The following is a 13525-nucleotide window of genomic DNA, read 5'->3' as shown; positions in this document are numbered from 1 at the left end:
CAATCCTTTTGTTGCTTAAAAAGATTCAAACTTCGGAAAGTCCAGACTAAAATTTGAGTGATTTAGCTGCTTAGAATTTGGAGGAAAGCTAGAAAATAGCTCACTCCAATCGTGATAGTAGCTATGTCTAGGCACCATGCAAAAGGTGGCTTGTTATGGGATTGATCAACAAACACCCGTGTCTGACTGGAGTGCCAATCCAACAATGAAAAATCCAATTATAAATTGAAAGATCCAAATATTAAGTCAGAACATGGGGAAAATGTAGAGTGGATATTGTGTCTCGAAACAAATGGTCATATTAGTTTCAAGGATCTTCACCCACTAAACTCAATATTGGCTCTAAGCGGCAGTCGGGTCACCACAAATCAGGCGCCTGCTGTTGACTCGTGTATATAGAGCCTTCTATTGACACTATATCCTAGCCTCTACTCTAAAAAAAAAAAAAAACCCAGAAAACCCAGAGATAAATGCCTCAGATCCCAAATCCGAAAAACAAACACACAAAAAAATCTATACGAGACTAATTATCAAGACTGAAATGCAGATTCAAATGCGAAACACCAAGCTTCAAGCTCTTAGGTGAAAGCTGCAAGAAAATAGAAGGAACAGAGTTACGCTAATGATAAGTAGCATTTGTGTGTTCATGTTCGCCAAGGTCGACAAGAAGCTGAAGACGAAGAACAGCGTCCTGATCAGGAACCCCCTCTGGTTCAGATCCACGGGTTTCATGATCAGGAGGCGTGCCCGGCCTTCCAGTCTCTAACAGAGGAGCAGAGCATCTGAGCAAGCAGCTGGTTTGGTTTGCGTTTTTATAGCTGCTGAAACCTAACCCTAATGTACGGCGCGAGTCCATAAAAATTGGGCCTCAGGCCCAAAAATATTCCCAACTGAGCGACGCGCGTGACGAGCACGTGTTCCGCGAAAGTTGGTAAAGAATGGCAGCGGAAACCGCCCTTTCTCTGAAACTGCCGACGTAGCGGTTGAAGTCTTCAAAATCAAAATTTGGAATAGAATAAAGCAGCTCGTCGTAGTTGTTGGGTTGGGGCAGAGAGAAAGTCAATCTCTCTATACAAAAAGTGGTTGAAGATTTCAAGCTTAACGAATCAAGACCGCCATGGACGCCGCCGTCTCAAGCTCCGGTGTCCTTCCCAAACTGAACTTCTCCCGCTCGAATCATGGATTCCCGATGTAAGTATTCCGATCGTGGATTTTAGATGCCCGATCGGTAAAGCTGACTGTTGACTGTTGCATATTAATATAGGGTGACGTCTAATATTTTTAAGAGAAAATGGATGTTCATGTTGGGATTGTGTTAGTGGTAGGTCGTCGTGCTCTTACTCTAGGGCGATTGGGGCTCTCTCTTGCAACAAGGGATTGCGAATCGTTCCGAAAAGGCTTGAATTCCTTTGCACTGCGTTGAGGGATGATGCGAGGAGTGAAATGGTGTTTGGGGGCTCACATTGTGAGAAGAGAAGCCTTTCTGGGAAGAGATTGTGCGCTGTTGCGGGTGTATGCACTTATGGTGGGACTTCTGAGGAGTCACATTACTCGCACGCGGCGGAAGACAAGGTTGGAGTGCTGCTCCTGAATCTTGGAGGGCCCGAAACGCTTGATGATGTGCAGCCCTTTCTGTTTAATCTGTTTGCTGACCCGGTATGTTTTGTCTTTATGCCTTGGATGAGTCTGTGTGTAATTCTGTTGTTTTCGTGTGGTTTGGCACTTTAGCTGATGATGAATTACAATGCTGTTTGCTAGGATATCATACGTCTACCGAGGCTGTTTCGGTTTCTCCAGAAGCCACTGGCCAAGTTGATTTCTGTGGTTCGAGCTCCTAAGAGCAAAGAAGGGTACGCTTCTATAGGAGGTGGTTCGCCGTTGCGTAAGATAACGGATGAGCAGGTAGAGATAGTGCAGCTTTATTCTTGTTGAATTTGTTCATTGAACTTTTGTTCGCAACTTTTGCATAGACAGATTGTTCTACAATAATGAATGTACTTGTATACAATTAATGCTGGTTTTCTAGTTTTATTCTGTTCATAAACTTTGGGGAAAAAAGAGTATTTACCGTGTGATATTACAGGCCAATGCACTGAAAATGGCTTTGGAATCAAAGGACATGCCAGTGAATGTCTATGTGGGAATGCGGTACTGGTTCCCATTCACTGAGGAAGCAGTTCAGCAGGTGAGTGTTCTAAGATCCTTGTAGACATTATGTGTAATAGCTAGGGTGGTTGTTCCTGTCTATGTGCGGATGTGAGAAATTAGAATGTCACTGTTTATGTTTTCTGTCAACTTGAATGATTTAAATAATTATTTTTATTCATCTCAATTATGTGTGCCAGATTAAGAGGGACAGAATAACCAGGCTTGTTGTCTTGCCTCTGTATCCTCAGTTCTCTATCTCTACAACTGGATCAAGTGTCCGTGTGCTCCAGAATATTTTCAGGTTACAGTTTATTGCAAGTTCATGTAAATGCTATTTTTTCTGTGCATAGTTCAATTGTTCTGAACTTGAGCGTGCCTTGCAGGAACGATCCATATCTATCAATGTTGCCTGTTTCAGTTATAAATTCATGGTATCAACGTGAAGGGTATATTAAGTCCATGGCTGACTTGATCTCAAAAGAGCTAGAGAAGTTTTCTGAGCCTGCACAGGTGTGTTTGTTTGATTCGTGAACTGATCTGAAAATGTTATTTTGATGCCATTTAATCTTCCATTTGGTCATTTAAAATCTGTTGGTATAGACCGTAGGGTAACTCATTGTCTTGTATCTTGTATGCACTGTAGGTTATGATATTCTTCAGTGCCCACGGAGTACCACTCAGTTATGTGAAGGACTCTGGTGATCCGTACAGGGATCAAATGGAGGAGTGTATCTACTTAATAATGAAAGAGTTGAAAGCTAGAGGAATCAGTAATGAACATACTCTTGCCTACCAGGTGAGTTAAAACTATGCCTTCTAAAGTCGAGGCTATCAATTTTGTGATTTCCTTGGCTCCTGGAACTGAAAATGCTTGCTGGCTAGTGTTTATGGCTACAACTTTGATAAGGTTTCTGAAATATTTTTCCCTTCGTCTCTGTTGGCTGGTGAACAGAGCCGAGTTGGTCCTGTACAATGGTTGAAGCCATACACTGATGAAGTTCTTGTTGACCTTGGCAAGAAAGGAGTAAAAAGTCTCCTAGCTGTTCCAGTCAGGTATTTTTCTCTGTCATGTAAAAACTCGATTATGTTTATGTCTTTTATAGAATTATGCAGTATGTAGAATAGCGTCTAGTTTCTTACAATAATGCATTGTTGTTGCATTTCTTTCCATACCAGCTTTGTGAGTGAGCACATAGAAACTCTTGAAGAAATTGATATCGAGTACAAAGAGTTGGCCCTCGAATCTGGCATTGAGAATTGGGGCCGAGTCCCTGCCCTCGGCCTTACCCCGTCATTTATAACTGACCTGGCAGATGCAGTTATAGAAGCTCTACCACTGGCAGCAGCTACTGCAACCCCAAAGACTGCCCCAAGAGTTGATCACAACCCAATGAGATGGGTTATCAAAATGTTCTTTGGCTCGTTTCTAGCATTCATTTTTTTCTTTTCACCAAAGATGCTAGTGGCATTTAGGAACAACCTGATCTGAGGGAACATTACAATAGCATACTACCAAATGTCATATAAGCTGCTCCAACATATTACAATAGGTGATCACCACTAAAGAATACCGCATCCAGGTGACTCAGACAAGATACATGGCTACAGTTGAATTATTTCGAACTGATTTTAGCAGAGCGTGCTCGACAATTTTTATTGGCTTTATAGAAGTTTCAGTTGCTCACTCACTTTAGTTGTTCAGTACATCCCACTGGAAACCTATCATGTCAACCACACCAGTTCTCTGTATGGCCTGGCCGTTCCCTGAAACATGGCACAAGTTTGGGAACGGCCGGAATAGGATACATGTCTGGCATCTTTCTGTCTAACTATCGCTCTGCAAAGCAAAAACTGCCTTTGGTGATAAAGAATGATAAAAAACAAAAAAAATTAATACGAGAATTCAACTTACTCAGAGTCTCAGACACAATCAATTTTGGATAAACAGAACTATTGTTTCGTGTTTTGATAATGAAAATAGGCTAGAAATTACGAAGATCTTGGAGTTCGAGTGAAATTTAATTAGAACTCATGTGGTTCAATACATTCACCGAAATCACAATGTTTAACACCTTTGCTTTGATCTATAATTTTGTAGCTTCACACCTCATGGTGCCTGATCGTCACTACTCAAGTACTCATTAGTCGGCGATTATTCGATTTTATGATTCAGATGAAAAATGAAACAGCAATTTACGGAGAGGTGAACTTGAAAAAGACATAGTAACATTTTTCTATTTAACCTATTTCTTACCCTGGCCATTACCCAGGTAAATTTTAACCCTAGCAAATGAGGACGGTGGCTGAGCCCCCAACCCCGGCCCAAGGTTTAGTGCTCTTCTTCAATTTGGCCGCCCAAAAATCATCGGAGACGAGGAGAACCCCAGCTTGCGTCGGGTGGTGTTGAAAGTCAGTTGTTGGAGATGTTTGTGAGTAAATTTGCCAACCAAATACCTCAACTGCAGGGTGTGTATCAAGGAATTTGAAAGTTGGAAATGGAGTATTTGTGTCTGCGTAGCCCCCTGACGCTGCATTACATATCAGTACTACCTACTGCCGCCTCGCCTCTTGGTGGGATTCAAAGCTGTGCACAGCATCCTGATCAGGATTGTCGTCGACCCCAACCTCAATCAGCTCGCATGGGCCGTGAGGGAAGGAGTACGACGTCAGAGAGCCGGCGCGCAGACGCAATGTTACTTCTTCTCAGCCCACAAGGTCATGTGCCGCCCATTGGGATTCCATGGCCTGCCTTTTACTCTGTTGGTTTTTTTTTTTTTTTTTTGTGTTTTGGTGATGGAAATGTACTCTTAACTCTGCAAAATTTCTATGATATATGAAACTACACTATTTTTATTTCTACTACTTGTCTACTTCCTTTATGATCTGTAAATTTATGGTCTTGATGTTTTGGCCGGTTGATTTTCCAGATTTTGTTGTTGTTGTTTTTGTGAGAATAAAACTTGGATTCTTGCTCTACAAGTTCTTTGGTTCATACATTAGTAGTTGGGTCGAGGTGGTTTGGCCGTCCAGCTGTGACCTGCAAATTCTCAGTCAAAATGGATTTCATTTGATTTTCTAATTGGATAAGCTAACTCAATAAGCTCAATGAATGAAGCAACTTCAGAAGCAAATATTAGGAATTCATTTATATGTGCATTTTCCTTTTTTTCTATAAAATTGCAATGCTGTTTGATAAGATATCATACGTCTACCGAGGCTGTTTCAATTTCTTCAGATTCCACTCGTGAAGTTGGTTTCTGTGCTTCTAGCTGCTAAGAGCAAAGAAGGGTATTCCTCTATAATAGTTGATCTGCCGCTGTGTAAGATAACAGATGAGCTGGTAGATATTGTTCAAATGATTCAGTTAACTTTTGTTTTCCTGGTCTGTATTGTTCTACAATAATGAATATATTTGGATAGGTTTTTTGCTGGTTTCGTCATGAAATTTCGCATAAATCTTGTTTACTGTGTGATATTACAGGAAAATGCACTAAAACTGGATTTGGAATTTAAGACATGCCACACTGAGGAAGGAAATTCAGCAGTGTTCTGAGGTCCTGTTTATGTGAAGGATGTGAAAAAATAGTCATTCTATCTGTATTTTGTCAACTTGAATGAAATGATTAATATTTTGCTCAACTTTTTTGGCCAGATTAAGAGGGACAAAATAACCAGGCCTGTCTTCCTCTCCTGCATAAATCCTCAATTCTCTATCCCTACAACTGGATCAAGCGTTCGAGTTCTCCAAAAGAATGTCAGGTTTCAGTTTGTTGCAAGTTCATATAAACCGTTATGTTTGGTTTGCATAGGTCAATTGTTCTGAACACTAGCACATTTTGGGAACGATACAATCTATCAAGGTTACCTGTTTCAGTCATAAAGTCATGGTATCAACGTGACTCAATGGCTGACTTGATCTCAAAAGAGCTAGAGAGTTTTTCCGAGCCTGCACCGGTTTGTTTGATTTAATTGTGGATGATCTTTGAAATGCTATTTAGATGCGATTGACTCTTCTTGTCTGATCAGACAACAAGATTAACATATGTAATATAAAAATATGTTGGTATGGTAAGTCAATGAACTTTACATATATATTGTATGCACATTAGGTCATGATATTCTTCAGTGCTCGTGGGGTACCACTCAGTTATGTGAAAGATACAAAGAATAAGAGGGGTGTAAATTCTAAATGAAAGATTTAAAAGCTAAGATAAATAAATAATGAAAACCTTATTATATGAGTCTTAGTTATAAATTTTGTGTTTTTGCTCACGGCACTAAATTTGGTAATGTCTAGTTCTTATGGTTCTGATGTCTTGTTTTCCCTTCATTTCTGTTTGTCTGGTGAACTGAGCTGAGTTGGTCCTGTGCAATGGTTGAAGCCATACACTGATGAAGTTCTTGTTGAGCTCGGCAAGAAGGGAGCTCAACGTCTCCTTGCTGTTCCAGTCAGGTATCCACCCTGTCACGTAAAAAATGTCTGCTTTGTCCTAGTCTGTTGTAGAGCTATGCAGTATGTTGAACAGTTTCAAAATTCTTACAATTCTGCATTGTCTTTGCATTTCTTTCCAACCAGATATGTGAGTGAGCACATTGAAGGTCTTGAAGAGATAGATATGGAGTACAAGGAGTTGGCCCTCGAATCCGGCATTGAGAATTTTGGGTCGAGTCCCTGCCCTCAGCCTTACCCCTTCATGTATAACAACTCTGGCTGATCCAGTTATAGAAGCTCTACCAATAATAGCAGCCACTGCTACCCCAGAGACTGTCGGCACTTGATCATGACCCATTGAGATGGACTATCAATGTGTTCTTTGGTTCATTGCTACATTATTTTCTTCTTTTCATCAAAGATGCTGGTGGCATTCAGGAACAACCTGATTTGAGGGAACGTTACAATAGTACATCTACTACCAATTATCATAGAAGCTGCTCCTGCAAATAACTACAGGTGAATCAGTGTAGAAGAGTACTGCACTTGACCGTTTGACATACACAGTACATGATTGCAGCCCTTGGGGGAGAAGTTTTGTATTTAAGCATGGTTTCAAAAATGTGTATGTTTTTCCCCTTTTCAAATAATGTTAATTGATTTAGTAGGCAATATTGAGCCTGGTTTAAGGAAAAATGCTTGTCTTCTTTTTTTCTTTTGAACAAGCCAATATACATTTCCATTATCAACATTTCCACAGCCACTCCCTATTGACTTCTGTATGGCTATTTAGTCATGGACCATTGTTATAGATGAACTTAAGATTGCCTCTCTACATTTTACATTACAATAGTTCACTACCAATGCCATACAAGCTGGAGTGTTTTCTGTAAAAATAAAATAAATAGGGGCTTGGTGGGTAAAATTGGAAAAAGAAAAACAAAAATTAGTTCCCACGTGCAGACGTAAAAGTCCCGTATATAATTCTTGCCCACCCGTGCCTCATCTCACTCACTCGTTCTCTATCTCTCTTCTTCTTCCTCCTCCTCTTCTTCTAGGGTTTGTTTCTGTTGGAGCTAAGACGATGGCCGACGAAGCCCAATACTCCTCCGGCCCCGATTCCGGCAGCAATAAGCGTAAATACGAGGAGCCTACCACCCGCCGTGTCACCGGCTTCTCCGCCCCCATCCTCGCTTCCTCCTCCCCCGACTCTGTCCCCACCTCCTACAGCAGCGTCCCTCCTCCCGTCGACGACATCCAGCTCGCCAAGCAGCGCGCCCAGGAGATCGCCGCTCGCTTGTTCAACAACGCCAGCGGCGCCGGCGCCGGTGGCCTCGAAACCAAGCGCCCTAGAGTCGACAACGGCGGTGGCTTCGATTCCGGTGACAGAGGCTTCAGCTCTGTTCCATCTGGTTCGTCTTTCTATTTGACTCTCTACTCTCTTTGGTTGATGTTCGATTTGATACGATTCACTGAGAGTTTTGATTGTGTGATACAGATGCGAAGCCTTACTCGGCTCCTTCATCGATTCCGGTTTCGTATGGATTCCAGGGAGGGAGCAAGAAGATTGCTGTTCCCAATGGCAGGGTTGGTGTGATTATTGGCAAGCTGGGAGAGACTATTAAGTATCTGCAGGCTCAATCTGGAGGAGCCAAGATTCAAGTTACTCGAGACGCCGACGCCGACCTCAATTGTCCCACTAGGGAGGTGGAGATCATGGGAACTCCGGAGCAAATCTCAAAAGCTGAGCACTTGATCAATGAGGTTCTTGCCGAGGTAATGATCTGAGTATCATGTATGTTGGTATTTATATCTGAAATACTAGTTGTAGTGATATATTGGGCTCTGGTAGTAGGTCTATCTTTTTTTAAGTTTGAAATTGTCAGTAATGGTAATGAAACTTGGGACTTACAAATGTGTGCTTATACCAGGCTGAATCAGGCGGTCCCGCCGTTGTTTCTCGAAGATCAACTGGACAAGCTGGAGCGGAAACTTTTTCAATGAAAATTCCCAACAACAAGGTAGATTTGTCTTTCTACATCATCAACACTGTGGTGTTTTGGTTTTCAACAGTTTGTGACTCTTGTAATTTTCAGGTTGGTCTTGTAATTGGTAAAAGAGGGGAGACTATTAAAAATATGCAAGCTAGTACTGGTGCTCGTATTCAGGTTTGTTTTTGCCTCTTTATGTTGCTTTTTCCTGTTTATTGCCCATATTTAACAATTGGTATTGGAATTTAAATTTCCTGTTATATGTAGGTGATTCCTCTGCATCTTCCCCCTGGTGACACCTCACTTGAAAGGACAGTACAAATTGATGGAACTAGTGAACAAATTGAAGCTGCTAAACAGTTGGTGAATGAAGTTACTAGCGAGGTATGTCTACTTGGTATTTATCTGCATATTGGGTACTGTGTGCTTTGTATTCTTGGTACTTTAAGAAGCTAGAGTAGGATGGTAGATGTCTTTCTTAAGTAGAAGCTATTTTCTTGCCATAAGTTTTTTTTTTAAATCATATATAACTATGTGTATTCACACGCATATAACTTGCTTTTGGATTCCCTTTGTCTTTTGATGGTGCATTAAAGTGTGGTTGCTGTAATTTTTTATTCATTATATATACATATATTCAATACTGTGCATGGAATGTTTTGGGTTTTTATGATGTGATATTCTTACCAAACATAAAAGATCTTGTATGTCCTAGTCTAGCATAGTTTTCTGCTCCTTTGTGCTTTCTATGCTTTGAATAGTAAAAGGTGTAGTTATCAATGTCACTTGAGCTACATGACTTCCTTTACTTTGTTGATGCACAACATTGTGTTGAATTTCTTTCGGAGTCAATGGTTATGTGGTTATGAAGATTGGACAAGTTCATGGTCCTGAAGGGCCTCTGCGTGTGATCCAGAAGTCGTGTATTCCCCGATGTAGTTGCAGTGTATATGGCCAAGCGGTCTAGTCTAAAATGTTAACACAGGACGGAGCAGGCTGCATTGAATATCAAATCCTATACTGGTTTATAATATCAGTTGAGGAACTCACTGGCATGGTAATCATTGCCAAAAACCCATTTGGATCTTATCTGGATTAAGCTCTAAAATATTTATATATAGAAACTGCAACTCTTTTGTATTGTTAAATAGATATCATACATATCTGCAATTAGTTTCTGTTGATGCAGATAGTGTTAACTTGACTTTAAGATGCAGACAGTGTGTAGGGTTAGATTGTTTGAACTATCGTAACAGCTCATTGAAAAATTTAGCCTGTGGAGAGAGGTGTTATAAATCGATCGTAGGTCATTTAGTCATGTTGTCAGTTGTTCAGTGAGCAAATATTATCGGGATATCAGCTTGTTCTACCATCAAATATGCTTATTACTCTTGTACCATGACTGATATTCTTATTGAGACTATTGTAGGGTTAGATTGTATTGGACCATTGGTGACACCAACATGGAATTCTTTATGTTGGTGTTCCCTCAGCATAACTCTGGTATGGTTCTAAATCCCATTTTCCGGTGTTTAGTAATGATATATCAGAGAGAAGCTTTCTGATGATAGTTTGAAGGCTAATAACTATAAAACTTTTGAGTCCTTTTCTATAATCACGTACGCAGATTCTGTTTTAATTCAATGAGACTGATACTGTTCTCTACTGAATACTTTGGTTCACTTATGTTGAAGGTTCTTTATTTGGATCTTCTTGATATTATTTTTGAAGTGATTCTACTCTTAGTGTGGTCTACTCTTGACCCTATGCTCTTAGAACGTAGTCCATCTTACCTGTTGAAAACTCTTAGGTTCATGTATGTTTATTTGCTTTAGAAGCTTTTACAGTAGTATTGGTGCTGCACCGTTTTTCCTTTTTTGCTTCAATATGGTGTGGGCTTCTTCTGGAGAACTCAAGTAATACAACGACCAGTATGGTGTAGGTACCTACAAGGCTACAACATAAAAATGCACGTTGCTATGCAAATTAGGGCCTGTATGCTTGTTTGCTTTGGAAAACTTGTATAGTATTGTGTTTTTCTGTACCTATTCGCTTCAAATAGGGAGAGGGTGCTTCTGCTGGAGTAACTCAAATTATTACAACCATCAGTACGGTATGTAGGCGTTTACACCTCTTCCTAATACAATGTGAAACATGTTATCCGCTGTATGGATAAATTATTTTCTCTTTTCTATATATGTGTTCGTTATATCATTAGACATTTCTGTATCTTTTCAATGTTTGCTATCATACATAGTTTGCATGTATATGTATATATATTCCTCCATATCCAGCATCATGGAAAGTTCGCCATGGTTATTTGTGAGATAAATTTTGTTGCAGAATCGTGTTAGAAATCCAGCAATGGCTGGAGGATATTCACAGCAAGGTTATCAATCACGTCCTCCCACTGGCTGGGCTCCAAGTGGTCCTCCAATGCAACAACCTGGTTATGGATATGGACAGTCTGGAGCATATTCTGGTGCAACACCTCAATATAATGCATCTCAGCCTTCTTATCCTGGCTACCCCCCTCAACCGGCATCTGGCGGATATCCCACCAATTGGGATCAATCAGCTGCTGCACCAGCTCAGCAGACCTCCCAGGCAGGTAGCTACGATTACTATTCCCAGCAACCCGCACACCAACAGCAAAACCCTGGTGGTCCTGCCGTGCCAGCTGATAATGCTGGTTACAATTATGGCCAGCCACCTGTTTCAGGCTATAATCAGCAAGGACAAGGTTATCCTCAAGATGGTTATGGTGGATATCAGGCACCGGCTCAATCTGGGTATGGCCAGCCACCAGCTTATGATCAACATGGTTATCCTGCAGCTAATTATGGTAATGCGAGCAACCCAGCTCCAGATAGCCATACTTCCTCGTATGGATCTCAGGGGGATTCGGCACAAGCACCTCCTGTGCAGCCTGCTCCAGGGGGTCAGCAAGCATACACTGCCAGTCAACAGCCTAGCCCGAGCCCTGCAAGTTACCCTCCGCAAGTGTCTACTCAACAAGGTTATGGAATGCCCCCAACTTCTCAAACTGGTTATGGGACTCAACCACCTGCTCAATCTGCATATGGACCTGGATATGGAGCACCACCTCAAGCGCAAAAACCTCCTGCTCAGTCACCCACCACTCCTAGTGGCTATGGTCAACCACCAGCTGCGCATCCAGGCTATCCCCATTCTCAGCCTCCACCTTCTGGATATGCTCAGCCTGATTCTGGTGCACGTGTCCCACCATCCGGTTATGGTTCCACAGCAGCTCAGGCAGGCTATGGTGGCCCCCCATCTTATGGTGCACCGCCATCCAGTCAGCCAGGTTATGGGCAGGCGCCTCCCTACAATACATCTTATGGGGGTGCGGGATACACACAGCCTCCTGCATTTTCTGCTGAAGGAGCGAATGGAAACACTCGTGGAGCTTATGATGCTGCTGGTGCTGGAGCTCCTGCTCCACAGGCTGCCCCACAAAGTGGAGTTGCCAAAACTTCCCCACAGAGTTAAGTGTGGGTACTTTTGGTCGTGTTTTATTGTATTTCTGTAGTAAGGCTTAGTTAGGTTAGTGTTTTATGGGACTTTGTTTGGGTTTGTATGATTACAACTATCTGTTACTGTTAGTTCTTTAATTTCGTGTTTGCTATGCTTCTTTTAATGCCTATGAATCCTATAGATTGGAATAATTTGATACATGTTCTTAAATTTCTTGTTTCTCTTTTTATTGGAAATGTTTGATTTATGGATATATATATGCTTGATGAGGTTGTTTCGTGGCGTGACTCGTCCATAAACCGTACTTGTACAACAAATTGTCTAAGATGTAACAATTTCTAAAGAACACAGCTACTTTATCGTTTGACGCCCGCGTTAAATAGTTTGCTGTGACGCTTGTTCTGAATCTAATAAACTTGTTCTATAGAATCTAACGATGTTTTAGTCGAGTTCTCCTGTAATCATTTTTTCATCATTAACCACGCTCTTCCTCCCCATTCGATTTGACCCCAACGCTCACTTTCAGTCTTTCCTTTCAGCCTAGATGATCAGCCCCTAAACAATTCATGGTATATAAGGGTAAGTTATGGTATGCTGCTCTTAACCATCTTTTGGGTTTTAGAATTGCTTCCTGTGGCTCTTGTTGGTAGATTCAATCCTGTGAATAGCATGTGACAAGCATAAAAATTCACATCATTGCTTTAGCATTCGAAGTAGACTTGATGATCGAGGCAATCATGGAACACAGAATTTCTAGTTCAATGCTGTGGACGAACATTCTTAGTTTTATTTACATATGTTGTTTGAAATAATGCGGTAGCAATTTTGCAAAACGGGTCTTCTCCACCATTGAAGCTAAAATCTGAGATGATGTTGCTCCATCTGGTCCATTTTACTTTCATATGATAATAGAAGCTCTTCAATATATGACGCCAAATTTTGGAACCAAGACACACTAAGGGTGATGATTTTGGAGAAACTGGAGGGGGGTTACCACGGACCTAAAGGTTGCGAGGTCGTATTTTGTGACTCCATTAGAACTAACTGGTTGCGGAATAGTATCATCAAATTACGAACTGACAAGAAAACTCTTTTTACTTTCATTCCCTCGAGAGCTATCGGAATGACAATTACGTAAAAAACATTGTGCCTCACTTTCTACACCGGCTTGGCAATGATCTAAGGAAACTTATTCTAAAAGAGTGGAACAAAAAAACGAAGAACAGTGAGTGTTTTTGCCCATCTTAATTGAATAAATTACTGAATATTCTATTCAATTGTATCTCTCTGTAACCATCACAACCGCAGTATGAAAATGCACAAAATGAGTTAATGACTCATTCGAGCTCTTACATTAGATGATTAATACGTTTACTATAATGATGAATTTCATTTATTTGATGAGGACACTTGGAAATTGCACACATTTGTGTATACCTGTATTTATACAAAGATT

At 41.0% G+C, this 13525-nt stretch overlaps 2 protein-coding genes and 1 pseudogene across 4 annotated transcripts; all 3 read left to right on the top strand.

Annotated features, from left to right (window-relative positions):
* The first annotated feature begins 984 nt into the window (after window positions 1-984).
* LOC126785424 (ferrochelatase-1, chloroplastic/mitochondrial-like) lies at window positions 985-4945 on the top strand. 3 transcript variants are annotated; one of them, XR_007671043.1, is made up of 10 exons: window positions 989-1191; window positions 1320-1656; window positions 1759-1902; window positions 2084-2185; window positions 2346-2449; window positions 2532-2658; window positions 2792-2944; window positions 3101-3201; window positions 3325-4351; window positions 4419-4944. XR_007671043.1 is itself a non-coding variant. In XM_050511117.1 (9 exons), the coding sequence occupies exons 1-9, from the start codon at window positions 1118-1120 to the stop codon at window positions 3635-3637; spliced, it is 1449 nt and encodes a 482-aa protein (XP_050367074.1). In that variant the 5' UTR covers window positions 985-1117; the 3' UTR covers window positions 3638-4945. The 3 variants fall into 3 exon arrangements, 2 of the variants coding, with proteins under 2 accessions (XP_050367074.1, XP_050367073.1); XM_050511117.1 differs by having other exon boundaries at window positions 985-1191; window positions 1326-1656; window positions 3325-4945; XM_050511116.1 differs by having other exon boundaries at window positions 3325-4944.
* On the top strand, window positions 4644-7245 carry LOC126784253 (ferrochelatase-1, chloroplastic/mitochondrial-like; annotated as a pseudogene).
* A 364-nt stretch (window positions 7246-7609) lies between these two features.
* LOC126782418 (uncharacterized) lies at window positions 7610-12298 on the top strand. Its single transcript, XM_050507659.1, has 6 exons — window positions 7610-7992; window positions 8079-8356; window positions 8512-8601; window positions 8677-8748; window positions 8839-8955; window positions 10915-12298. Exons 1-6 carry the CDS (start codon window positions 7665-7667, stop codon window positions 12082-12084), a joined length of 2055 nt encoding a protein of 684 aa, XP_050363616.1. The 5' UTR covers window positions 7610-7664; the 3' UTR covers window positions 12085-12298.
* The last annotated feature ends 1227 nt before the right edge of the window (window positions 12299-13525 follow it).

This window comes from Argentina anserina, chromosome 2, assembly GCF_933775445.1.
Source record: "Argentina anserina chromosome 2, drPotAnse1.1, whole genome shotgun sequence".
Classification (NCBI taxonomy): Eukaryota; Viridiplantae; Streptophyta; class Magnoliopsida; order Rosales; family Rosaceae; genus Argentina; species Argentina anserina.
The sequence above is the reverse complement of the archived record's forward strand: the minus strand, read 5'-3'. Positions and strand labels throughout refer to the sequence as shown.

Bases quoted from the DNA above. Each gene is read 5' to 3' on its own strand.
- LOC126785424 (XM_050511116.1), top strand. From the start codon at position 1,118: ATGGACGCCGCCGTCTCAAGCTCCGGTGTCCTTCCCAAACTGAACTTC. The intron at 1,192-1,319 runs GTAAGTATTCCG...GGATTGTGTTAG, and splicing joins TCGAATCATGGATTCCCGAT to TGGTAGGTCGTCGTGCTCTT. The intron at 1,903-2,083 runs GTAGAGATAGTG...GTGATATTACAG, and splicing joins GTAAGATAACGGATGAGCAG to GCCAATGCACTGAAAATGGC.
- LOC126782418 (XM_050507659.1), top strand. From the start codon at position 7,665: ATGGCCGACGAAGCCCAATACTCCTCCGGCCCCGATTCCGGCAGCAAT. The intron at 8,749-8,838 runs GTTTGTTTTTGC...TGTTATATGTAG, and splicing joins GTACTGGTGCTCGTATTCAG to GTGATTCCTCTGCATCTTCC. The intron at 8,956-10,914 runs GTATGTCTACTT...ATTTTGTTGCAG, and splicing joins TGAATGAAGTTACTAGCGAG to AATCGTGTTAGAAATCCAGC.